Source organism: Adiantum capillus-veneris, chromosome 12 (genome assembly GCF_014529385.1).
Source record: "Adiantum capillus-veneris isolate H3 chromosome 12, ASM1452938v2, whole genome shotgun sequence".
Lineage (NCBI taxonomy): Eukaryota > Viridiplantae > Streptophyta > Polypodiopsida > Polypodiales > Pteridaceae > Adiantum > Adiantum capillus-veneris.
The window spans coordinates 155,506,337-155,533,879 of NC_140942.1; the positions used below are offsets into that span (position 1 = coordinate 155,506,337).

The 27,543-nt window shown below is 46.6% G+C and overlaps 1 protein-coding gene across 1 annotated transcript in view; it reads left to right on the top strand.

Moving 5' to 3' along the window:
* The first annotated feature begins 802 nt into the window (after positions 1 to 802).
* Positions 803 to 27,543, top strand: part of LOC147446724 (cytochrome P450 72A397-like) — a 117,459-nt gene continuing 90,718 nt past the window's right edge. Inside the window, exons 1-2 of the mRNA XM_086525888.1 lie at positions 803 to 1,294; positions 26,457 to 26,683. Of these exons, the coding sequence (XP_086382014.1) occupies positions 1,003 to 1,294; positions 26,457 to 26,683 (519 nt within the window). The 5' untranslated portion in view covers positions 803 to 1,002. The remainder of the gene's footprint in view (positions 1,295 to 26,456; positions 26,684 to 27,543) is intronic.

Below are 27,543 nucleotides of genomic sequence, written 5' to 3' on the forward strand. Positions count from 1 at the left end.
TGTGGAGCTTGGGAATAGTAGGGTGGTGAACCAAAAGTTGATGCAACCTGGCACCTCTATCTACACTACTCTAATATGGCAAGCCTCGTTTAGGCAATGCCACGCGGTTGCAAATAGAGAAAGGGGGCAGCGAGGTGATACTTGAGGAGGCCGAAGTTAAGCTGGAACTTGGCAATAGCAGGCTGGTGAACCGAAAGTTGATGCAAGCTGGCACCTCTACTAAGCACCACAATAGCAGACGAAGAGGCTACCTGAGCTGGGAGGTGAATATGCACCTCTGTTATGCACCTCGATGGGAGGCGGAAAGAAAGAGAGAGAGAGAGAGAGAGAGAGAGAGAGAGAGAGAGAGCCCTTGCTCAAGTCCTTGCACGAGCTAAAGAAGCCAAAACAGATAGGAAGGAGACAAGAGCGGCAATTGTTAGCCTTTACGTGGCATTGCACAAGATGCTGATATGGGCCAAAGAATTCATGTTGATATTGTCAAGCAGGGGTCGTTGAAAGAAAATCTCGTGCTTGGCACTACCTTGGTCGCAAGGGTGTCTCTCAGATGCATTCACATAACACCACCGGAGGCGATGCCGTTGTACTAGTGCCCTGTTATGTTCTATAGATGCTCTATAGCTATTAGCAACGTCCACCAAGCAAGACTAGTTTTGAAAGTGATGTCCAAACGTGAGCTGATGACAATAAAGGTGGGTGTAGCCTGCTCAGGGACCTCGCGCAGTCTGAACGCACCCAATTTCAAAAAGGTCCGTTTTTTTTGAAAGTGATGTCCGAACGTGAGCTGATGACAGTAAAGATGATTTGTGAACCATGCGTTCTGTCTGTCTCTCTCTCTCTCTCTCTCTCTCTCTCTTTCTCACACACACACACACACACACACACACACACACACACTCTCTCTCTCTCTCTCTCTCTCACACACACACACACACACACACACACACACACACAGTCTCTCTCTACACTCCTGGGGAAAACACACGATAGCTCGCAGGCTGCATGTTGATGGTAGGTGACAGGGGGTTGGCGATGGAAGGTTGTTGGGTGGTGGTGGTGCTGCTGCTGCTGGCGATGGGGTACCGGCTATGGTGGAGGCCTGTAAGGTTGCGGAGAGCGCTGGTGCACCAGGGTATGGTGGTTTCAAGTTACCGGCCCTTTCTGGGTGATCTGCCCCTCCGCAGGCGGTTGGAGTCGCAAGCCCAACTGTCCCCCCTCCCTCTCTCGTCCTCTCACCACCTCTTCCTGCCCTACATCCTGCCCTTCTACTACAAGCTTTATTCTCAACATCCAGGTACAGTTCGTCCTGTCTTGTCTGTCTTGGTGCCTCGTTTGCCATACTTGTAGACCACTCAGACCAGTTGTTTTCATCGGTTCAGTACATATCAAATTTCAATCTCCATTTTTCAAATTTTGAATAAAATACAGATGGCTTGCCAAAGAATAAAGAATAGTATTGTTAAGGATGTGTATGTGAGAGAGAGAGAGAGAGAGAGGGAGGGAGGTGGGGGAGGGGGGAGGGAGTTCTCAATACATGAGTGCAAATGCAAAGAGAATTGTCTGGTTATTAAATCTCAAGATTTGGCATTAAAGGAAAAAACAATTATTTGAAGGTATCCACTTACAAAAGGACAAAGCTCTACATGCCACATTGTGTTTTATTTGTCACTAAAAACTTCATACTATGAGGTACCAAATTTGTATGAAGAGGCAATCTTATGTCATGAAGGCTGGTGGGAATACTTAGAGCTGGAGATGCCCCAGCTCGCTCGTCCTGAGAATCTGATAGCAATGCGATTCGATTTGAATCATTGTGTGCTGCGTATGGCACCACGGTAAATATCTTGGGGTTGCACACCCGATGGGAGCAGAATTTGTGGCTGACTGTTGGTTGTTTATTTCGGCTACATGGCATGCCTGAGACCATAGACTTCGACAGAGATCCCCGATTCACGAGTTTGTTTTGGAGAGCTATTTGAGATAAGATTGGCACACGGTTGCAGTTCTCGTCATCATTCCAACCGTAGACAGATGGGCAATCCGAGATAAGCCATTTCAGTGGTTTTGGATTTATTGAAGTCTTACATCTCGGATCAAAAGATAGAATGGGAAGAATATTTGCCTTTGGTGGAATTTGCCTACAATAACACGGTTCACTTCTCGACAGGGAAGGCGCCATTTGAGGTAATCAAAGGTGCTATGAAGGTCCCTCCCCTTTTAAGCACCAAGGACAAGATTTTTGAAGCCGATCAGTATACGAGGGACTTGGACACTGCTTTTGCCAAGGTTTGCGAGGCTCTAAAGAAGTCTCAAGCACGGCACAAGAAGGCAGTAGATTGACATCGACGTGACTTGAAGTTGAATGAAGATGATTGGGTGCTCTTACGTTTTGAGAAGGCACGCCTAAGGAAGCGAAAGGAAAAGGAGTGGATTTTTCCAAAGCTTAGCATGAGGTATTATGGCCCTTTCCAGATTAAAGAAAAGATAAATGATGTATCCTTCAAACTCAAGTTGCCAGATACTTGGAAGATTCACAATGCATTTCATGTGAGTCTGTTGAAACCCTAAAGGATGAGGTGCCAATTGATGGGGAGCCTGGTGAACAATCCGAAGTGGAAGAGAGCGAGGAGATACTCGTTCCAAAACAGATTCTGGCACAAAAGGAAAGAAAAGTGAAAGGTAAAGTGATTCGACGGTTCTTAGTGAAATTTAAGAACTATCCGGCATTGGATGCGAAGTGGATGGATGATGAGGACCTAGCAGACACTCTTGAGATTTTGGAACTTTACCTTGAGGCTTTTGGATTAGCTGCATCTAGTCCAAAAGATCCCGCGGATTAGCAGGGTTGAATCTGGTCCAGACGCGACCGCACAAGAGGGGAGTCACTCCGCTCCTTTGTCATAGATTACCTGGATGAAATAGAGTCACTGATTTTCGCTTTGGATTTCAGGGATACTGTTGTGCTGACAGTATTCTGCTGTATGACTTTATGAATATTGAAAATGGGAATTCCCGAACTTAAACCTGATTGATGTGTACCCTCTCATGTGATTTGTTTGAGTGCAAGAATGAAAGACGAAATGATTGCAGCATTTCGGTCTTGAGAATCTATAGACATGATCTCAATAGAAATCAACCAATCCGACATCAATGAGGTATTGGATGGATCTAGATGCGATTGCTAAATACGTTGCTAGGAATCATGGTCTTAGATCTGGAATCAATTTCTATGTGATTGATTTGATGTGAATCTGCACTGACTGTGTTGTCTTTGTCCAAGTGCTAGATTTGTGTTGGTCTAGTGTGTCGGTACTTAGAGTCAGTGTGTATTGAACTGGTTTATTGCCTCTGTCTCTTTTGTAGGCGTAATCGAGGGCGATTACAATTCTTTCAAGAGGGAGGTATGTCACAAACTAATGACGTGGCATGACCAACTAATAAAGTTGTTACAACTTTATGGGCATCCTGCTAACGGGGCCCCGAGGGACACTAGAGAAAATAATGAAGACCACAAGCGGCTGGCTGTACGGACGTCCGAATAATGCGTTGATCGTTGACGTGGCTGATCGTACGGAATTCCGTGAAATTGGCTGGCTGTGCTGACGTGATAGACTGTACGGAGTTCCGTGAAAAGCGCTGGCTGGATTAAGTGCTAGCTTTTGAGAGCCTATGCTTTTGGAGTTTGAAAGCTTTTGGTGTAACTGCTTTTCCATGGCCAAGGGCCTTTAAATAAGACCCCTAGGCTCTCTGTGGCTAGTGATGACGAGCCGGTGAGTAGAGAAGACCTACGGGCATTTGTTAATACAAAAATAAATACCGAAAGGGGTGCCAGTCTTTGGGGCCAATCTTTCTGGGCAGGGAACTATGCCGGGCCCTGTTAACTCGAATTGAACTGTGATATAAATTGTGAAGTGTTTGAAGTGATTCTCTCTCTCTCTCTCTCTCTCTCTCTCTCTCTCTCTCTCTCTCTCTCGTGTCGTGACAGATAGCAGACTTGGGGGTGTCCAAGTTTGTTACAAACAAAGCCCATCTCCTTCGCATCTTGCGTTTCAAAACGCTGCGGTGTTTGTGGTTTACCTGCTGCCTTCCAGTGATGTCACGCTCTCGCTGTAGCCTGCATTTCAAAATGCTACGCATCTGCAGCACAGATGACATCAACTAGGGACACCATTGGCAGGCAGCAAGGTGATGGTCCCTATGCATTTCAAAACGATGTTAGCAACAACTCCTTGACTTTTACGCTTCACACGCTATTTGAGCCAGTGTTTTAAAACGCTGTGAGCTCAAAGTGGTGGGCACACTATGGTAGTAGAGAGGGTTGTGGCGACTTTGTTTTGGAGGATTGGAAGGAGGGATATTGGAGCCCAAGAAAGGGGCATCAAAAAGAAGATTTCTTTGACCGGCTTGGAAAGGCAACGAGAACCTTTTTTATTGGTACGGATTGGGAGGCCAAAAGCTTGGACACTTTGTGAAGCCTCTTTAGAGTGAGGAGAAATTCCAATGTTTTCGAGGACTAGTACCCACGAGATGACACCCCCTTGCTCGAGCACCAATGAGAACCATGACCAACACCGACCATCGGCTATGGAAAGTGGATCGACCACCATCCAGTTAGTGGCCTATGCTCCACAAAAGTTCTCAAGGAAACCGTTGTTTTGTTTGGCTTGAGATTGTGAAGCCAAAAGCAAATGTACGAGGTCGCGAGAGGACAAAGGCAAAGGCAAGCTTGACAAGGATGGCTATACCAGTACTCGGCTAGCTGTCTCAATACCCACGAGGTCCGACCACAGTTGTTATAAATGTGACATGACGCTTTGTTTGGCTCGAGAGTTTGAAGCCAAAGACAAAAGCAGGTACTCACAAAGAGACAAAGACAAAGGCAAGATGGACAGAGAGATTTGACAGAGGAGATCGATATAGCACATGTGGTGGCAACGCCACAACACCATATTTCTAGTCAAAGGGCAGTTGTCACCACTAGCTTTAACCAGAGAGAGGCTTGTGAGTGGCAGAGAGGGGCAAATAGTGCTCCGTATAATTAATTTGGACCCTTGTGTCGGAGTTCATCTGGCAGGGAACCAATTAAACGTATCTAAAACACTATGGATGAGTGCACCAATCCATTGTTGTTGGTTGGATTATGGGCAGGATGTGTTTCAAAGTTCATTATCTAGGAGTATTTTTGGACGTGATGTGTTCACAGTTCACGAACGGGGATTCTTGGATGTAGTGTGGTTTACATTTCAATTTTCTATGAGGCAACCGATGCTCAAGATGGCAACTTCTACGGTATAGAGTTGAGGGTAGCAAATTCGAGGTGTAACCAATAGTCTGCAGGCTGCTGGGGTGTCCATGGTCACTTCTTCATTGACTTGGTGTAGGTGCAGCAGAAATGAATGTTTGAACTTTGCTCAAGATGAGTGCTCCGAACTGTGCTCAAGGTTCCTTTTGTTCTTATGGAAGGGAGAGCCTTCCGTTCTTAATGAGAGAGTGCAATGATCACAAGCAAGTGAATGGACACTGTGCGTGAAAGTGTGTGAGACTAAGAGATAGAGAGAGAAGAGAATACGACACCAGAGACATTGTAAAACCCTCCTCCGAAGGCCCCACTCTCGACGGCGAGAGTGGTCTACTATTGATTGCACAAACTGGTACAAAGTGGATGCATGTGACTGATGCAAGTCTAGGCTAGATTGATGACGACGACGGGGATGGCGAGACCGATCTAAGGGCTGAAAACTGATGCTTTGGTATTGCTGTCCAGAAACGCTGATGGCTGAATTCTGCTGTCGCCTTGCTGCTATCCCAAAAACGCTAATGGCTGAGATTGTCTGGCACCAAAAACGCTGATGTGGGCTGGTTCTTGCGGGCTGAAATCTGCTGGTGTATAGGGCTGAAAACTTGTAGCAGGTTACAGTGTCACTTTCACAGGACACAGTTATAGTTAGTACAGTTGGTCTGGTCTATTCACACTGGACGGACACTCTGGGCAGTGACACGTGGCAGGGATACGGATGGTGGCCTAGTGGACATGTGGCCAAGTCACACTTAGCTGGCTGACATTTATGAGCTGTTGGTGGCTCTTTATGATTGTATCTATGAGTAGTAGCCGTTGGGTCATTATCAGGATCTTTCATGGATGGTCTGGTCGTCGTCTTGGTAGCGAGTCTTACGTAGGGCACCTCGGCACTCACCCTGCACATCTGAGCCTCGACATCCCCATTTGTACTTGTGACTCCTGGGTTGGAGCTGAGTGTGCTGCCACACCAGAGTCTGTACATGGTTCTTTGAGATAGTCGAGTCCACATGTTCTGGTCCACTGTTGTGTCTCTGTTGTTCTGTTGTTATCCATTGTTTTTGTGTTTCATTCTGTTCGAGTGAGTTTCCATTTGTTTGAGTGAGATTTCCACGCACATTGCACTGAGGGGCACCCACACTATAGAGAGCACGACATATTATCCGTGCTACAGGTGCTCTCATTTTGGCGATCACGGTGGGACCTCAACTGAAGTCTCACTCTGTTGAGTAGCTGGTTTTCTTCGCTTCGCCTGTGCAGCCTGTTGGTCTGGTCTAGTTTTACCCTTGATAGCTTAATCTAGCTGGTCTAGTCTCTCGCCTTGCTGGTCTGGTCCTCTCTCGCCCTGGTCCACCCAGTCCTCGTCTTGGTCTAGTCCTTCCTCGTCTTGGTCTAGGCCAGGTGGTCTAGTCACTCGCCCTGGTCTAGTAGAGTCTAGACCAATGTTCAGCCAAGTGAAGGTCGCCTTGCCCAAGTGAAGGTCTTCTTGTCCAAAGCTTGGTGGGGTTGGCGGTTACTGCATGACACATACAAGGAGGTCATTGGGGCGTCAAAGTGCACTACTGAGTCCTCTGAAGTACTACCACAGACGGCGTCAACCCTTGGTGCCTAGTAGAAGCATATTAACCCCATCACCCATACCTACTCATACGGCTACCTCCATTCCTTCGACCGATTCTACATCCTCCAAGGCTCCAGGTCACCTTCTCCGGTAAGGCTCTCCCCCATTTTGTTACAGCAAGCTAGTGAGCAACAGAATTAGGAGCAACGCCATGGAGGAGCTCACAAGTGTTTTGGCAAAGTTGAACATCAAGTTCCCTACCTTTAAGGGTCTCTCCACAGAGGATGCAGACGACCATGCTCGGAGGTTTGTCTCTCTTTGCAAAGGTCGTGGCCTCAATAGAGAAGACGCATACCTGGTGCTCTTCCCGTCCACCTTGGATGGTCTTGCAGATAAATGGTACAGTCAGTTTGTTGAAAACCACTTTACTACTTGGACCATGTTAAGACAGCAGTTCTGTGAAGCTTTCCGACCATGGGATTATCAAGAGAAGATTCTAGATGAGTTGGTCAACCTGTTGCTCTAGCCCAAGGAGACATTTGCAGAGCTCATGACCAGAACAAAGTCCCTGGTCGCTAAGCTGCCTCAGCAACCAGGGGTTTTCATGGTGAAGAAGTGGGTAGAGAAGGCTGTGCCTAAGACTTCTCAACAAAAGCTCAGAGAAAGTCTCCGTCGTGAAGCCAGTCTGGAGGACTTTGTTGTTGCTGCTACTAGAATAGAGGGAGCAAGAATGCAGTTCACCTCTCCTCAGTTAGATACTGCCCATGTACTTGTGGACAGTCCATCAGACCCCTTGACTTCTTTACGAAGGGAATTGGAAGCCCTAAAGTTACAGCGGGCCCTTCAAGAAGAGAGATCCTTCTCTCTCAGACAGGAGAAGCCTCTACATCAAGAGGCTTATGATCAACTTAAAAGAGAATTAGAAGAGCTCAGGTCTCAGCAGGAGACTAAGGCTATGGTATGGTGTAGTTCATGCCGCTCTCCAGGACACCCTCCACAGGACTGTCCCCTTCGCTCTTATTGTCACTTCTGCGAAAAATCGGGTCATGAAGATAAGGATTGCTACTATATAAAGGGATTGCACAAAATACAACAAAGTCTTGGTCCTACTCTCCAATAGGGGTTAGCACCAGCATCCAACATGGTTTCCCACTACGGCCATCCCAGCTACATGCCACCTTTGCTCAATACCCCTGCTGTCCAAGGTATGTCAAGTACTTTCTTGAATCAGTTTTTATAATGCTAATGCCACCTCAACCCCTCAGAGCTTCTACACTTCAGCCTCCAACTCCATGCAGCAACCACCTCGTCCCTCGTTTCGTCCTTCCAATCGGCCATACTCTGCTACAGATGCGGAGAATATGGGCATTATCAGAGCAAGTGTCCTTTACCTGAGGGGTCCCCTCCTTGTCGTCATTGCCCTGATTCGAAGGATCACTACAGTAAGGATTGTCCCACGCAAAGGGCATCCACGTCTTCAGGCTCGACTCAGAACCAGCAAGAATTCACCTACCCGAAGATAAACTTGATTACTGTGAACACCGTGCCTCAACCATCACCTGCTACTCATGTGGTTAAGCCACTGCAAGTGGAGGAGCCTGTTGGTGTCCTTACTCGAGCACAAAGAGCAGCTCTTGGTCTTAGTCTGCCCACAGGTTCACCTCGCCAGTCGCCACTTCCTCAATCTGGTCTACCTGACCCAAAAGACGAGTCCTTCAAAATTGCTCAGAGCAAACCAACTTCCTTGTTATCTAACATTGATGGAGCTTTCTTGGAAGCAGTGGCTGACTTGGAACAGATTAAGGTCCCAAAGGGAGCCCAGTTCGAAGGCGCCAAGCCCATAGCAAAAGCCATCTCGAAAAATACTTTTCAGCAGGTGTCACTATACGACATGCTAAGGCTCGACGCAACACTCATAAGTGACACCCTGTCAGTCATTCAGTCTCTGTACCCGGGGGTTGGGCCTAGTGGCGGGCACCTCCCTGTACAGCCCTCAGAGTCTTATTTGATTTCCTATCCAACTGCTCCCCTCACCGATTATAAAAGTCCTCGTCTCACTGTATCTATTCTTGGGCACCAGCTATCCGTCGTCATCATTGATGGTGGATCTGGAATCAATTTGATGCCCGAATTCACTATGATGGCATTAGGTCTACAGCCTACCCGACCTGCTCCTTTCACTGTTACATTGGCCGATCAGAGAACAGTCTACCCAGTGGGCATAGTTGACAAGGTGCCTCTAAAGGTACAAGATTTCACTTTTAACTTGGATTTTGTGGTAGTTAATCTTCCCCAGGTAGAGGGAGGTTATCCCTTGCTGATTGGTAGGCCATGGTTGCGACATACGAAAGCACTTCACGACTGGGGAAACGACGCCATGTGGATACATACTCCTGGCTCTCCAATGCAACAAATTCGTCTCGAAGGAGGCATGGATCCGGTCGTTCAGCATAGCTCTTTGTCAGTAGAGTCCAACCTTGACTTGGAGCAGCCGGTCCCTCCTGATGGGTCCGATGAAGACTTACTGCAGTGGTTAGAAGCTACCTCTTCGATGCCATGCTATGTAGTCTCTCTTCAACCCTTGCCAACAGATTCACCCTCTCCCCCTGATCCTACACCTGAAGCTACACCTGAAGCCAGTAATCCTAGTCAGCCAAGTGCGCCAGAACCAAGTGGACCGGTCTCTGATGACCATCCTTCAGAGGGTTCCTTGATGGAAACCGTTGGCCTGGGTGAGCCTATAACCCACCATAGAAGGGGGAAAAAGTCGGTTCTGATCGCTCTCCTGCGGAAAGCATGTCATCTCCATCCAGCATCGTGGGCTCAGGCTGTGCACGGCACTCTTTGGGCATACCGCACATCTTTCAAAGCAACAACGAATCACACGCCTTTTCAACTCGCTTTCGGTTTGGAAGCCATAGCTCCATTTGAGTTCAACTCCGGATCCCTTAGGGTGGGCAGTCTGCGTGCAAGTTGGGGCATGGTATCTGCTTCTATATCCCGTCTCACCTTATTGGATGAAAGCCGCCGTTTAGCTTCACATGCTCTGCAAGCGGAGCAACTTCGTCGCAAAGCGTGGCATGATCGCCACCTCAGAAAGCCGAAAATAACGCAAGGCACACTGGTGCTACTCTATCAGACAAAATATTTGAAAAAAGCAAAGAAGCTGGTTCCAGCTTGGCAAGGGCCCTTCGTGGTGGAAGAGATTTTACCACAGGGGGCAGTCCAGTTAGTCACTCTAAAAGGTGTCTCCCTACCGCTGGTAAATGGATCCAGACTCAAGATTTACCATCACTAGAGCTGACTTGCCATCATCAGTGGCCGTGGTGATAGTATACTTCATTGAATATGGTGGTATTATCCCTTCATCAGTAGCCTTATTATTGTTCCTCTTCATGTTCCCGTTTTTCTACTATTTTCCAACTGTCACCGAGTCTTTTCCATCCCATCTAAGTTGTAAGCAAAAATCAATCCTCTCTTTGATCTTCTAATTCCCTTTTTCTCATCTCGACTGTACTCCCAGTAAGGATCTCGGATCTGCTCTCATTTCATTCAACAAGTCACTTGATTTTGCCCCAGGATTCAGCGTGTCTTTTGATTTATTTTAACTTGGAAACATCTCCACTCTTTCCAATCCACGGTTATCCAATTGTCTCATCTCCACTCTCAGCATCTTTGCTTCTCTGTATCAGTCTCTCTCTTCCCTGTGGAGTTCTTCAAAAGAGGAAATCCCATCTCCACTCTTTTCTTTGATAAGGCTGTTCTTGTGGAATATTATCAGCTCTGTTCTGAGTAGGAACATTCACTTTCCCTAAGTTCAACAATCGGTCAGACCGATCTTTGAGTTCTATTGGGCTGATTTTTAAGTAAAACTCCTTAAATCTATGGAAGCATATGATTTTTGAGTTCTCTTGGCTAACTCTCTAACTCTCTAACTCTCTGAGAGAGTTCTATACGTAAGAGTGCATCTGATAAACTTAACGTCCCTCGCCTCCACCCACTTTTGCCTGAGTTTCTGCCCTAGCCCCTAACTTTTGCCTGAGTTTTTGCCATCGCCCCTACCTTGTAAAACTCGCCTTAGCCCACCCTACCTAGGCATACCCATCTAACTCGCCCCTACCCAATTCAAACTCGCCCCTACCCACTTCAATTCGCCCAATTCGCCGAGTTCAATTCGCCCCTACCCAGTTTCCTCTCAATTCGCCCCAGCCCTATTGGAATCGCCCCACCAAGTTCCCTCTAAATTCGCCCCAGCCCTATTGGATTTGCCCCAGCCCAAGAAAATTCGCCCCAGCCTCAGACTCACTTACTTGCCCCTACCCTATTGCATTCGCCCCAGCCCTAACTTCATTCGCCTCTAACCTCTTGATTCACCCCTACCTACCCAATCGCCCCTATACCCTAAACTCGCCCCTACCCCACTGATCCGCCCTTACCCAATGCACCTAGACCCTAACCAATCTGCCTAGCCTTAGTCGAATCCTCTCGCCCAACCCCACCCTAATTCGCCCTAGCTCACCTTCTGTCCAACCCCTCTGCCTAGCCCAATCCCAAATCGTCCCTACCACTGGCTTTTCTAGTATCCTCGCCCCCTACCTGAGCAGCTCCCTAGGATACAGGTCCAAAATCCAGCAGGCTTTGCAGCACCAGTAGGTCCCTCTCAGCCCTCTCAGCAGTTCATGGGACACTACCCACAGCCCCAGTTCCAGTACTTTACTCAGCAGGGGTCTCAGGTCCAGATGCCACACATACAGAGCCAGAGTGTTCCTTGCTGTGATGGTGTTGCTGGTGCACACCGCCATGGTTGTGTTACTAGGCGTCCGGAGTTCACTTCAGCGCAGGTGCTTCCATCCGCTGTGCAGCAGATGGTTGCTCCAACCACAGGAAGCCAGGTCATAGTTACCTGGAACGCGGAACGGGAACGGCGACGGGATCCCCCGCGGAACGGGGGAACGGGGAGGGGCCCGGAACGGGAACGGCGCGGAACGGGAGGCATAAAAACACCCAAATAATGCAATTTCAAGCTCTTTGTGATTGAATAGAAGTAGTATCAGAGTCCTTTGACTCTTAACACTCACAAAACACTTGATTTGAAGACCATTCAGTCTTACTATGACAAACGTGTGTCGTGTAGACTTGAAAGCTTGAGAGGGGGAGAGAGGGAAGGTGGGAGAGACTCGAGAGAGAGCTTAAAGTTGAGAGAGAGAGGGAGGGAGCTTGAGAGAGAGGGGGAGAGCTTTTAGCCTTGTAGACTCTAGAGTCTAGACTTCAAAGCTTGAAAGAGGCTAGAGCTTGAGAGTCGAGAGTCGAGAGGGTAGAGCTTTAGCTTTGGCCCTTGAAAGCTTGTGTGCATAGTGAAGGTAAGGGGTGGGGGAAGGGACATTTAACAAGAGGAAGGCTCACAAGACAAATCACCAAAATCTGAAAATCTGCCCATTCCCAGCCGTTCCGGGTTGTCCGGACCGTTTCGAGCCGTTCCGGGCCGTTCCGGGCCTGCCGTTCCGGTACCAAAAGTCCTTGCGGAACGTCTGGCCGTTCCGGGCCGTTCCGGACCATGTAACCCCCCCGGAACGCCGTTCTGGCGTTCCCCGGTAACTCTGAGCCAGGTTATGCAGAGCACAGTCCAGCAACCGCATCGTTACACAATCGATCTGATGGCTCCTCCCGATCCGGATACTTCTGGAGCAGCAGTGTCGACGACACTTTCCCTTGGGTGACAGGACTGTGCTCTTGCCCCACCTTTCATTGTACATATAGTTACTTTTGCAGTTTCATTCAGTGTTTGGCTCACCGAGACGGTGACCAGTCTTGTGGCGGGCAACCTGTAGCAGGCTACAATGTCACTTTCACAGGACACAGTTACAATTAGTACAGTTGGTCTGGTCTGTTCACACTGGACGGACACTCTGAGCAGTGACATGTGGCAGGGATATGGATGGTGGCCTAGTGGACATGTGGCCAGGTCACACTTAGCTGGTTGACATTTATGAGCTGTTGGTGGCTCTTTATGATTGTATCTATGAGTAGTAGCCGTTGGGTCATTATCAGGATCTTTCATGGATGGTCTGGTCGTCGTCTTGGTAGCGAGTCTTACACAGAGCACCTCGGCACTCACCCTGCACATCTGAGCCTCGACACCCCCATTTGTACCTGTGACTCCTGGGCTGGAGCTGAGTGTGCTACCACGCCAGAGTCTGTACATGGTTCTTTGAGATAGTCGAGTCCACATGTTCTGGTCCACTGTTGTGTCTCTGTTGTTCTGTTGTTATCCATTGTTTCTGCGTTTCATTCTGTTTGAGTGAGTTTCCATTTGTTTGAGTGAGATTGCCACGTACATTGCACTGAGGGGCACCCACACTGTAGAGAGCACGACATATTATCCGCGCTACAAAACTGCAGGTTTGTAGGGCTAGTCAAGGCTGGTATCTACTGATGCTTATTGCTGAAAACGCCATGCACAAAAGGGGACGATGGTGATTCTGCAAACGCTAGGGCTGCGATGCCTTCCTGGATGAAAAACGCAAGCAGACTGGGGATCTCTGGCGATGCTTGCTTGGAGGGAAAAACGCCAAGGCTGAGGTTATGCTGGCGATGGATCTTGATGAAAACTGCTAGGGACTGAAGTTCTTGCTTGGAGGAGAAACCACCACCAAGGCTCTTGCTGAGAAGTTGCCTGTTGAGCAATGGTGCTCCTGTTGCTTCTTTTGCCAATTAGTGCTAGCTTAGGTTTGCTTATACAAACTTACTCAATTTGCCCTATCTACTTTCCAACAAAAGTCACTTAAATTAATAAGTGAAAAATGTCAAAAATAGGGAAAATAGGTTAAATGCATTGGAAAATTCCCCTAAAGGATTCTGATGGGAATGCTTATGATCATGCTGTGTGCAACCAGAGGATATACATCTACACTAAGTGACTGGGCATGCACGGTGTGCGAACAGACTCACAAAAGTGCCAGAACACTTCTAAATCTAGACTGACTTGACTAAACTGAACCCTGGTCATGCTGTAGCTTGTCCACGGACACATAGGGTTGGATGTGTCACGTGACACTTGGTCTCACTATTTATGTCCACTGTGAGTTGCAAAGAGGGTGTTAGAGTTTTGGCATCTCAAGTGAATTTGCCCAAAGTAATCCCATTATTTATTTTGGCTGTTAGGTATATATTTTACTTATTTGTCAAAGTCTGGGTAGGACATTTGTCACGAGGACGGGGACCACGTGCCAACGGAAAAGAACAGACTGAACAAATTTAAACACTTCAAATAACAATTGAATTGAAAGATAGAGACGAGGAGTGGCGAAGTTCCACCCCAAGAGAGCACTGGCCCCAAACGCTGGCGCCCCTTTCGGTATTTCTTTATTATTGTTGATTCGCAAAGTACAATAGCCAGGGAGCACCTCTTCTGCAATCTGCACGCTGAGAAGAGTGCCAGAGAGGGCCAACAAGGCTCATATTTAAAGGCCCAAAGCCTAAAAGCATCAAATATGAAAAGTTGGCCCCAAAAAAACACTTTTCAAAAATTTTGAGATTTTCTTAAAAATCCGCCCCGAATCCCGCGGCATCATCATATTTTGTTGTGCAAAGTCTTTTGAGTGTGTTTCTGCTTTATTTAATATCTTTGTGTCACTTGGGTCCCATTGGACGGGGTCCCTTAAGTTGGTAAAACTTCTTCTGTTGCTTCTTCTAGGGTCTAGGTCCCTTGGCTGAGATTTGCAAGTTGTCTCCGTTCTTCAATGGCTTGACACGTCAGCAATTTGTGACATCCCGCCTTCTTGAAAGAAAGTGATTGTCCGCGATTACAACATATCTGCAAAACAACTTAAGTTAGATAAAAAATTTCCGAGGATCATTCCGAGGGACAATCAGTTTTTCATTCCAGATTGGAGCTCTTGATATCTTGGGTTGTTGGCTTCCAAGAAAAATCTCATCCAATAAGGAGTTTTCAATGGTTGACAAATCACAATGCAACACAAATGCTGACATATGCATGTTACAAGACATAGAAACATAAAGTCGCCGATGAACATTCCCCCCGCAAATAACCATCAACGACTCCCTCATCACTCCTCCCGTAAATAACCTAAAAAGGTCCGGGCCATGAGATATAAAGAGGCCTGTTACAATCAAACGCCCCTTAGACCGCAGCCTGCGTCGTTTGGAGGTGCTGAGAGTAACCACTGCTCAGACTTCTTAATACTCCCCCCGTAAATAACCATCCAGGTCTGGGCTATGAGTATGAGCAAGCATTCTCTAACATCATTTCTGACTACTCCACCCGGGAGTAAAATCACCAATCATTGAAACCAGTATAAAAACCAGAGTCAAACAATTCAAATTGGCACCATGGCAGGTTCAAAACAGATACCATCCATTTCAAACAAATTCCAAACAGGATCACCAAACAAGTTCTCAAACAGAACTCAAACTTAAAAAGCAATCTCGAGAGCTCGAAAAGACGACTGGCTTTCCATCTTGAAACCTGCAACAAGATTAGGGTTAGTTTTCTTCCATAAGGTTGTAGTTGATCGCAGCATGGTCCATAAGCTCTTGAATAGTTGAAACAAGCCTCGACAAACAACGTTCATGTGGCGGTGATGGTAGTCTCAAGACATGGCAATCACACTGGACCTCTAAGGTCATCACTTCGAGAAGAGACACCTACTGAGAGATATTGAGAAATTTTCAAGTTATAATATGCTAGGGTTTCCGTGGCAAGCATTTCGAAATACCCCACTTTGCCAGAAGCTGCTAGAAACCATATAACTTCGGGCAAAGATTCTCTTGAAAGCTTGCTAAGTCCTTGGAGTGTGCAGCTTGGTAGCTATAGACATCCACCATTGCATGGCACTGCCTCTGAGAAAATCAGCAACTCGAAAGAAAAAGTTTTGATCCTTCTCTTCAAGTTATCTTTATGCTTATGCCCTATAAGACAGAGCGATGAAGACGGGAGAGCGCCCGATGCGCGATGGAATAAGGGTGGAAGCGGCTAATAAGTTCCAGGTTGGGGCACGAAGATTCTATAGAAAATTCGCGATGAAACTTAGAAGCGCCATCTTGCTTTGTCTGCTCTTTGGTAGGACTGGTATGCTTTCAGAAAAGCACACTCCTGAAGCTCTGATACCATGTTTTTATGATAAGCAACTTCTCTCTGTCATTCATTCTCTAAAGCCCTCATTTTTTGTATGGTAGAAAGTTTGTAGTTCGTACTGATCATCAAGCCCTCAAGTGACTCCAGTCTATGTCTAGTGCACATTGGAGTGACCGTCAAGCCAAGTGGATACACTTTTCTAAGCAATTTGGTGGTTTGATTGAGTATGCTCCAAGAAAAGCCAATTGCATATGCGCTAAGTCACAAATGCTGGGTCTTTGCCCTTTAGTCAAGGTCTACAATCTCCATGCAGGGAGTATCTTTTGATAGCATGAAATATCAGTAGGCAAAATCCAAGTTGGATACACAATGGCTGCACACTCTTGTTGTCAAAGTCGACGATGCGGAAGCTAGACCATTGGGAGAAAGCATGAGAGAGAGAGAGAGAGAGAGAGAGAGAGAGAGAGAGAGAGAGAGAGAGAGTCTCCTGAACCAATCAACCCTCGCAATGAATAACTCATACAATGTACAATGGGGGCAAGGGGTCATATATATACCTACCTCAACAAATTGTTGTCACCAATTGCTGACATGTCAAGCCACTGCCAACTTGAGATCCCGGCAGAGGGGCCTAAACCTTAGAAGAAGTAGTAGAAGAAGTCTTACCAACTTAAGGGACCCCGTCTGATGGGGCCCAAGTGATAGAAAGATATTAAATAAAGCAGAAACACACTCAAAAGACTTTGCACAACAAAATATGATGATGTGGCACCTGTACGGACATCCCAAAATTCACGGTGGATTTTTAGGGAAATTCCAAAATTTTAGAAAAGTGTTTTTTGGGGCCAACTTTTCATATTTGATGCTTTTAGGCTTTAGTCCTTTAAATATGAGCCTTGCTAGCCCTCTCTGACACTCTTCTCAGCGCGCTGATTGCAGAGGAGGTGATTTCTGGCTATTGTACTTTGTGAATCAGCAATAATAAAGAAATACCGAGAGGGACGCCAGCGTTTGGGCCAGTGCTCTCTTGTTTGGGCCAGTGCTCTCTTGGGGTGGAACTTTGCCACTTCCCGTCTCTGTCGTGCATCTCTTTCAGTTCAATTGTTATTTGAAGTGTTTAAAGTTGTTCAGTCTAAGTGAAGCGATGGTCAAGTAGAGCATTTGGGGTTTTGTAAACCTTCAGCAATTACTATAGTTAAAAGTACGGTGGTTGCTTAAGGTGGGGAGCCGTTTGTCACAGTGGAAAATCAATCCATTGCGTTCAGGGTCCACCACGTGGAGGTCGCTCCCCTTGGGACCCCATCGTCATTTCTTTTCAATTGGGACCATGCTCACACCACATGGCATTATGTACCTCTCAAGTAGTTCACTTTACGCTCATAGTACAAGCCACCTTGATGTTTACATAGCCCTCACATTGTTCTCACTTATGTACTTCCTCTAGGTGACAAGCCATTGAGAATCTCCAGAGGTCTCTTTTGTACACAAAATACAGACTGTTTGAGAGAAATGAAATGATATATTAACGTCTACAAAAGGCCAAAATGACCTATGAGACCAAACTGATTACAATGGTGAGTCTAGTACCAAGTTTGGGTACAAACAAAGAAAACTACAAACTAGAAACTGAGATAGGAGTGCTACCGACTCCTATGGGTGGCCGGTAAGCTGAGCAATGGTATAATGCCACAAAGGTACAAAGTGGGGATAAGTGTCACCATGATACAATATAGCAGTAGCATGACGCCTATCCTGATCGACACTCTGGGTGTCGTGCTAGAATCCTATGGATCCTCTGCCGCAATCTCCGTCGGTGCTGCATGGCTCCCCTCCTTAGTTGTGGTCGTCTCGATCTCCCCAACTCTATAGCTCGGTCAATGAGAGTACCACTGGTGTGTGTACGGGTGGGAACCGAGCTCTGTGGTGGTGGTGGCCCCTCTACCTCTGTGGTAGAGAGAGAGAGAGAGAGAGAGAGAGAGAGAGAGAGAGAGAGAGAGAGAGAGAGAGAGAGAGAGAGAGAGAGATGATGATGATGATGTAGTATTTACGTCCTCGGGAGGCTAGAATGACTCCTGGGACCCAAAATATCATATATGAGACTCCCCCCTTCCCATGTGAAGGAGGGGGCGTGTCATGATTATGTGGTGATCTTGTTTGTGAGTGTGGTGTGATGTTCTAGCACTTTGGCAAGATAGATGCCTAGTGCTACTAGAGAGGGATGTGTTCTTGAGATAAGCTCCTCAAATGTAGTACATCCTTGAATAAGTTGAGGAAAGTCGACCCGAATGTGCGCATATGCTGGACATTCAAGAGTTACATGTGCCTCATTTTTTAATGAATTCAAGTTGCATTGAGTGCATCTCCTCATGTTTGCATCAATATTCAGCCATCCTCCCGTTTCACTTTTGAGCGTGTGATCTTGTCCGCATCAAGGTGATGGCCCGTGTTGCACAGTAGGACGTGGGTGTCTTGATATGTATTTGAGAGAGAGAGAGAGAGAGAGAGAGAGAGAGAGAGAGAGATTGAGATTTTAACGTCTACGTGAGGCATAGTCGGTCTATGAGACAAATCAAGTATACATGTGTGTATGTCTCTCATCTATTGGAAAAGACAAAACAATCTAAATTGGCATAAAATAAAGAGAAAACCTTGGTGTATGATGGGATCTATTGGGGGGGGAGGGGGAGGGATGGACCTCTAGTACTAGAGATGTGTGCATGTCTATATGCTCAAAGTAGTACAACCATGCAGATGCATCAAGCTAGCTAGCTCCATCCTGTGCTAATAGGGGGGTTGTAGAATGTGGTACACGGGAGGATTGGGAGCAAGGACTGCTCGGATGAACGTAGTTGGGTGAGCCATCATCTGGACACGTCTCTCCTCAACAACTCGACGCTCTCGGGTTTGGATCTCCTCAATCTGTTTGTGTGGAGTCGTGGAGACCCGACATCTGGTAACACGCGGACGTCGTCTGGCCCCATCTCAGCTTGCCAAAGAGTCACTCCCCTCGGTGGATCTGGGAGTGGAGGAGGTGTGGTTCTTTGGAAAAAATCTGTAAACTGTGACTGTCCCCCCCCCCCCCCCCCCCCCGCGTGTCTTTGTATGTGGCTACAAAAGTGCATCTCTATATCTATAGTTGGTAGCGTCCCAACCATCTCTGATCTCGAGAGTGCACGATCTTGCGGAGGGTTCCGAATAATGACTCGTATCTGCCTCTAATATCATCATAAGCTTTGCATCTGCAGACAAAATGATCCTCACTCTCCACCTCCTCTCTGTATACTCGATAAACTCTCTCCTCTTTTGGGAATGTCATGAGCTCGCCGCACCTCTATCTCCAGTCTGTGTGATGATACTCTGAGCTGACCAATGACCACCCTTGAGCTATGTGGCATGTAGATGTCCATATAGCATGGTCACTGTATGAATCCTTCCTCGAGTATGGTAAGGAAATGATCTCTGTATTGTGACATCTTCCACTGAAGGGGAGATGTGATCCAAGTTTGTCTGATATATAGTTACCAGAGATCCTGTGGGAGCACTATGTTTCTCTCACTACGTGAGCGATGAACATGGGTTGAGTCGGGGTCATACTAGAATGGTGGCAAGTCTCAACATCAAGGCATGTGCTCCGAACCAAGCTCTAACCTGGGTGTACCAAGCTCTGTCATATCCAGACTCTGCTATGTGTATGGATGACTCAAATGCTCGTTGTGTGAGTCTGTCAAGCGGGAACTCTCTCACTCTTTGGATAAAGAAAACCATTTGAAAGAGTGCCTCCACTACCATGGGGGGGGGGGGGGGGGGGGGGGGGGGGGGGGCGGTTAAAAGCTCCACCCTGATGATGTCCTGCGACATTGTGTGCTTGCCTCAAAACAAGCAGGAGATCATATATACCTATGGTCTATATAGCATAGTCGGATATGTGTGTGTGTGAGAGAGAGAGAGAGAGAGAGAGAGAGAGAGAGAGAGAGAGAGAGAGAGAGAGAGAGAGAGAGAGAGAGAGAGAGAGAGAGAGAGAGAGAGAGAGAGATGAAATGTTACATTAACGTCTTTAAAAGGCCAAAATGACCTATGAGACCAAATTGTTACAAAATTGTGAATCTGATACCATGTCTGGGACCTAGGTACAAAAAGACTAGAACAAAAATACTACTACTACTAGAATCCATCCTCATTTGCACTCTGGATGTCGAGAGAGTATGGCTCGAATCCTCTGCTGTAGTCTCCGTTGATGCTGTATAGCCCCTTTCCTCAATCGTGGCTGTCTGGATTTCCAAGAGTGCCGATAGTGGTCGAATGAGTGTGGGCGGAGCTCTATAGTGACGGCTGCTCCTCTAGCTGTCCCATATCTAGTGAAAAGAAATCTGTAATCTGTTTCTGGGACTGTCTCTCTCTAGCTCTCCCCGGTAAAGTGTCTCTATATCTGTGTAACTCTATATAGCCCAAGACATCTCTGATCCTCATAACTCATGACCCTAGAGAAAGGACCGAAACCCTCTCTGAATAAGCAGTGGAAACAGCCCCGAATCTCATAGTACACTGTGTAATGACATATGTAATGTAGCTCTGTCTCTGGCTCTAGCTGGCATAAGCGGCATATCCTTTTGTCTACTGGTATCCCTCTGAATCTACGAGTCTCAATCTCTAGCTGATGTGAGGATGTGCGTATCTGACCAATGGCACACCGCAAACCATGAGACATGTGTATCCATGTAGCGGGTCGAATCACAAACCCATCTCCTGTGAGGTGGAGAAGATGCTCTCTATGGAAAGCCATCTTCGTGCCCAACTCCTGTGGCGGCTCTATCCATGTCCTCCTGGTATCCAGCTGGATCAGGTCCTGACAAATGAGTCTAGTAATCTCCACCCGTGTAAGAGACATTGAGGGTGTCTGAAGAGAGTACTGAAAAGGGGGCAGCCTGTCCATGGTGAAGCCATGCATTTGAAACCATGGTGTCATCTGTGCATACCAGCATGAAGTGTCCCCCTTAAGAGCTAACTATCTGGAAGACTCAAGGGCCAGTCTAGCATATCTGTCTCTAGTAGTATCCCACAAGCTGTGCACAAAGGAGACTGTGGTATCTATGATCTCTTGACTGATCAGAGCCCAGGCCTCCGTACGCCACGCTATCATTCGAGCAGAGCTAGCTGCCCCTCCTATGGAGATTGAGGCGCTTACCAGATAAGGGCCTCTCCATATGTCTCCAACCATCCTGGGCTACAGAAGGTCCCCATATCTGCACCGCATACAACATACCTGAGGCTACTAAAGTATCAAAGAGCCATAACTTTGTCTGAGGTTCCTGGAACTGAACCAGCGAACACATCCTCTCCAAGCCTCCGAAGGCTGCATAAGCTCTAGTCAGTCTAGTCTCTGCTGCTCTCCCCAAAGAAAACCTCGGGGCAGTGAAGACAACCCCAAGGTAAGTGTGTGCATCTGTATACTCTCCAATCTCCTGACCATATGTGAAAGTCGGTGCTGATCTCCTGATCCATTGTGGTGTGGTGTTAAACACCATAACCTTGGTTTTACCAAGGTTTACAGACAATCCACTATCCTCTACAAAACTGTGTAATGTATCCAATTGTCGCTGCATACCCTCTGTTGAGTCAGAGATCAACACAATATCATCAGCATATAACAACAATGGGATCCACGTCCCTGCCAGCTGGGCACCTCTATCACCCTCTCTGTCAATGTAATTAGACACCTCATCAACAATGGGCAACCCTATTTCACCCCAATGGTGAAGTGAACTAAATCAGATATCCCCTCCGTGGTGCGTACATGTCCCATCACTGATCTGTATAGAGCCATAATCCCCCAAATCAATACTATGGGCACCCCCATCTCCTGCAGTCTGCGCATCAATCGAGCTCTCCGTACCATGTCAAATGCTTTGCGGAAATCCACAAAGCTACAATAAATCCATCTCCCATGTGACTTGCCCTCCTCAACGATGGCTCTGAGTGTCAGAATATGATCAAGAGTGGAGAAACCCCTCCTAAAACTGGCCTGGCCCTTTGCTCGTACACCCTCACCCTCTGCCCAATTACTCAACTGCTGCTCAAGAATGGATGCATACAACCGTGCCAATGTGTGCCCAACCATAATAGTCCGGTAATTCCCAGGCTCTGTAGGATCACTTGCCTTGAAGATAGGCACAATAGTAGACAACCTCCAAGTCTCAGGTACCCCTCACCTGGACCTCATCCTGTCAAAGGCTCTCTTTACCATCTCAGTGGTAAAGAAGATGCATCTCAGTGGTAAAGAAGGTGGTGATAGGTGGGCATGGCTCTGTAGGATCTAGAAGGGGGTCCTGTCCAGGAACTGTATATAACAATGCCGCATACTGGCCCCACACATCAGGAGAAGTAATCACTAGGGGAGAAGAGTGCTTATGAAAGAATTGCCATGCCTCTTGTGAGTCTCTACTCAAGAACAGTTGATACAAGTCTCGCTCCATCTGGACTCGTTTCTTCCGTCGCACAAGGCGTTGGGAAGCAATCCGAGACTGTTTGTAAGCGATGACTCCTAAAAGAAGATCTCTCTGGAGCTGGGCTCTCATCTCTCCGCAATCCTCATCATACCAACTATTCTGGGGCATGCTCCCAAAATGTCGCCTCCGACCCGGCTGAGTGTGTGGGTATGCCTTTGATGCTGCACCATGAAGTGTCTCAATCAATAAAGTGGTGCACTCCTCCACTGAGAGACCAGGACTAGCTGTGCATAGACGGCTATAGATCTCCTCTGTATAAACCGAGTCAGTCTCTGGTGTAAATGTATAACAGGTATGTGACCTGCCTCATGATGTTTGGGCTGTACTATACTGAAATGAAACGGACAATGTCAAAAAAGCGTGATCCACTACTACATCCACTGGTCTTGCTCCACTATGAAATCCTGAATACAAGGAATAAAGCTCGGATGTGCCATAACATAGTCCACTGTACTGAGAGAGAGAGATGAAATGATACATTAATGTCTACAGAAGGCCAAAGTGACCTATGAGACCAAAAAAGTTACAAGTGGTGAATCTAGTACAATGTCTGAGTACAACTAAAAAAGGGAGGGAAGTGGGCTCTGGTGTGGGTGTGATCTGAAGTTGAGCTCTGCTGTGGTGAGCATTCCTCTGACTGCTCACTGTCTGGTTTAAAGAAATCTGTGATCTGCCTGTGAGACTAGCTCTCCCCTGATGTCCTCAGCAAGCTTTCGTTGTGTTTGCACAACTCGAGTAAAAACAGCCCTAGGAATCTTTGGTCTGGGTATCTCATGACTCTAGAAAGTGGTCCGAAACCCTCTCTGAACAAACAGTGAATAAGCGGCCACGGATCTCATAGTACACTGGGCAATGACATATGTAGTGCAGCTCTATCTCTGGCTCAATATGACATAAATGACATATCTTGGCCTCTGCTGGTACTCCTCGAAATCTACCAGTCTTGATCTGAAGCTGATGCGAGGATGTGTGTATCTGGCCAATAGCACACCATATCCCATGAGATAAGTGTGTATCCATGTAGCCAGGCCTAGTCACAAATCCGTCCTCCGTGAGTTGGAGAAGAGAAGATGCTCTCTATAGAAAGCCATCTTTGTGCCCCACTCCTATATCGGCTGTATCCATGTGCTCCCTGTATCTAGCTGAATCAGATCGTGAGGTATGAGTCTAGTGATCTCTGTCTGTGTGAAAGACAGGGAGGGTGCATCCAAAAAGTACTCGAACGGAGGCAATCTGTCCATGTTGAACCCATGTAACTGAACCCATGATGTCATCTACCCATACCAACATTCTGTATCACCTTGCAGTGCTAGCTGTCTAGAGGACTCAAGGGGTACCCGAGCGTATCTGTCTCTAGGGAGGTCCCATAAACTGTGCATAAAGGATACTGGTCTAGTAAGTGTCTCGATCGCGAGGGCTCAAATAATGTCATATGGCTTTGAGGCCTTAGCTCGAATCATCCGAGGAAAAAAGCTAGAGCTTTGTTCAAGGTTCTTGAAACTGAACCTGCGAACCAAAATTACACAGAACGGGAACGAATGGGGGCCTCCGGAACGTTTCTGGAATCCCCTCCCGAAAAGCAGAACGGGAATAGGGGCCGGAATGGTAAGCTTAAAATATACTTAAATTAGGTTGGATTTAACCTATATGTTAGTAGAGAGCCATACACACCCATTAGTCCAAGTAGAATCCTGTTTAGGCATGCTTTGCAATGATTCTTCAATCTTAAGGCTTGCACGCGATTGCGCACTACACACAACACATGATTTGGGATCATCCTTTACAAAAGTATCTTGATTTTGCATAGAAAGAACATTAACTCAAAGTTGAACAGAGTCCAGACTCTACAAAAAAGCTTGGAGCAAATAGATGATAGATTATAAAAATGACTTACAAGGCCAGCGAAGGCGCTACAAAAAGACATGTAGAGGCTAAAGTGCTAAATAACAACTGTAAGAGTCACTAGGAGACATGTCAAGACTCAATCACTCATGTGGTAGTGCAATACAAAAAGGGGGCAAAGCTGGCAGCCACAAAGGAAACAAATATAAAAAATCAATGAGCAATGAGTCATGAGTCATGAGTCATGCCTGATGTTCACCTCTGGGTAGGGGAAGAAGAGTATCCCACCTTCGAATCTGTAGTGGTATCTTGGACGTCATGAATATCATCCCAATCCTCCTGCATAGGCTGATCCTCATGTGTAGATCCTCCCGTCTCTCCAAGCACCTCTACCTCTGTCTCCATCTCCCACTGTAGAAAAGGATCTCACTCTGGATGCTGACTTGCAAAGCATTCTTAAATTTGCGCTGACAAAAACAGGGTCATTTGCTTTCTCCACTCCAAGTCGGTTTCTCTTTCTAGATGCAATATGGCTATATACACTCAATTTCTCTAAGCAAGAAGAGTTAACTGCTTGGCTGAGAATGCGGACGGCAAGTTGCTGAAGATCGGGAACCATTTTCTTGCCACCATAAGACGGAGGAAATCTTGGTGCGATCAATTTGCGCATCGATTGTCCCAAATGATCCTCGCATATCCCTGTAAAATGCAAGCTGATCCTTCATTTTGCGCTGCATGTCAGGATTAGGGTGAAGCTTCTTTAAGGTGGTGTTCCAATGTGTGTTCACCTCCAAATCATGCTCCTGTCCTGTACCTTGGAACTCTGGGTTCAACACAAAAGCTGCACCATGAAGAGGTGAACTATAGGCATTCCGCCTGCTACTGCAAAGGTCTTTGATTTCTTCGAGCCTATCTGGGTCCTTCTCAAGATCTTTAAGCGCCTCGACCATACGATCCATTGCTTCATAGACCTTGCCAATGCAAGGTTGCATACCATCCATCACTCTAAGCAAGTGGATCATTGGTTTCACCATTTTGTCAATAGTCAAGACTCTAAAACTCAGGATCCTCTACCTTCCCTGTACAAATGATCCCTGCAATTGTACTTGCATGGGGAGTTTCAACAAACTCTATACTGATGAAGAGCTGCCGCACTGCACTTTGACACTCTACAAAGCGGATTTAAATAGGAGGCTAGAGCCCTCACCCTCTCCCCAAACGTTCAAATTTCACAAGGCGCCCAAGGCCCAAACGGCAAGATTTAAAAAAAATCTAAAAACGGCCACGTTTTTTGAACGCCCGTTCGGCCCGTTCCGAACGCCGTTCCGCCACCGTTCCGGTTTTGACCTGCAGCAGAACGCCATTCCGGTTCCGTTCCCGTTTCGGATGCCAGAGGGGGGTGGGAACACGTTCCGAGAATGGGAGGGCGCCATTTCGCCCGTTCCCTGTTACTCTGCTGCGAACACATCCTCTCCAGTCTCCCTAATGCTGCGTAAGCTCTGGTCAGTCTCGTCTCTGCTGCTCTCTTCAAGGAGAATACTGTGCCACTGAAGACTACCCCATGATAGGTATATGCATCCGTATACTCCACAATCTCTCGAATATACGTAAGGTGAGAGAGAATGAAATGAAATGTAATGTTATATTAACGTCTTCAAGAGGCCAAAATGACCTATAAGACCAAACTGATACAATCTTGGTGGATCTAATACAATGTCTGGGTACAAAAATAAAATGAAGTAAAGTGAAAAACTAAAATCTCAACTGCTAGATGTGAACTAAGCAGCTAGCTGGAACTGTGTAGGATATGAGTAGGGGGGTGAAAGTAGTGACTGGGGGCTAATACAACACAATGTGGGTGTGCGTGTGGGAATATAATGGGTGAGAGCTGATACAAAGGCTGATACAAGATGAGCAGGGTGTACAATCCTCAAAAGAGCTAAATCACAGGAGATCCATCATTGATTGCTGGCGGAGAGAGAGAGACCACGTGCTTTCACAGGTTTGTCTCAAGGTAAGTATGGGTCCTAAAAACATGCACATGAACTTTCCTCGAAATGCCTAGCATTGGTTTTCTGTCTGCCAATTTTCATGTTTTTTCAAATTGAGCAGCTGTTGCACCTTCTTGTGGTCCTTTAACATTTTGAAACATGTCCCCAGGTTCACGAGTGGTTTGTTGGTTCGGAAATCTACCTATGTTGGTGATCACCAAAGCTGATGATGCTAGATGTGTATTAGCCTCAGATGTAAAACATATGCAGAGGCCTGTTGGTTCTCGCAGGGTGTTTCATAGATTGATGGGGCATGGGCTGATTTTGGCTGAAGGTGAAGATTGGCATCTACAACGCAGCATTCTTCGGCCTGCGTTTTTTCTGGAGAAGCTCAAGGTAAAAACAAGTATTCTGTGTAAAATTACTCTACACAGAATTCTGTAGACAATATTAAAATAGGAAGTTTGCTTGAGCTCAGATGTTCTGGAATATTTCTCTGTTAAAGTCACAGCAATCAACCATTTTAAGTGCCACCTACAATAGCTCCTAGATCACTTCTCCATGCTCAGTGCTGGCTTTAAGTTGCGGGAACAGAACAACCCTTGAAGCCTACGACACCCACTCTTGTGGCGTTGCAACCTCTAAATAGATCCTGTAGATACTACAGATGTTTGTGCTGCTATTTGGGTACTAAATGATTTCTAGCCATTCCTTGTGGCCAAGTATGATTCTTAGATAATATGAATGCTATTAGCATGGGTTAGGACATGTACAATGTTTCTTAATGCTGGTACCTTTTTCCAAATGTGAATAGAATAGAGAGTCCACTTTCTTTTTGGGTCAAAACAGACTTCAAGTATCATGTGGGCTTTGTATTTATTGATAGGCTCAGAATTTGCCACACGCCATGTATACACACTATTAGAGCGGAAACAAATAAAAGATACTGTGTTTCCTTTTTGCAGATTAGCTTTCCTTAAACTGTGAAAACCCTCGTGTGGCTTGCTCAAATACAAAGAAACAAGTCCAAGACAATAGAATTAGCCTCTTCCGACTGTTCATCAGTTTGTGGATGAAACGAAGACGAGAACTTGAGCGTAGTGCCCATGTTCTCAAATAATCCTCTCCAAAACAAACTCGTCATGCAAGGATCACTATCACTGACAATCGATTGTGGCATACCATGGTACTTAAACACATTGTACATGAACAATTGTGCCATCTGGTCAGATTTTAACTTCTTCCTGACATGAATA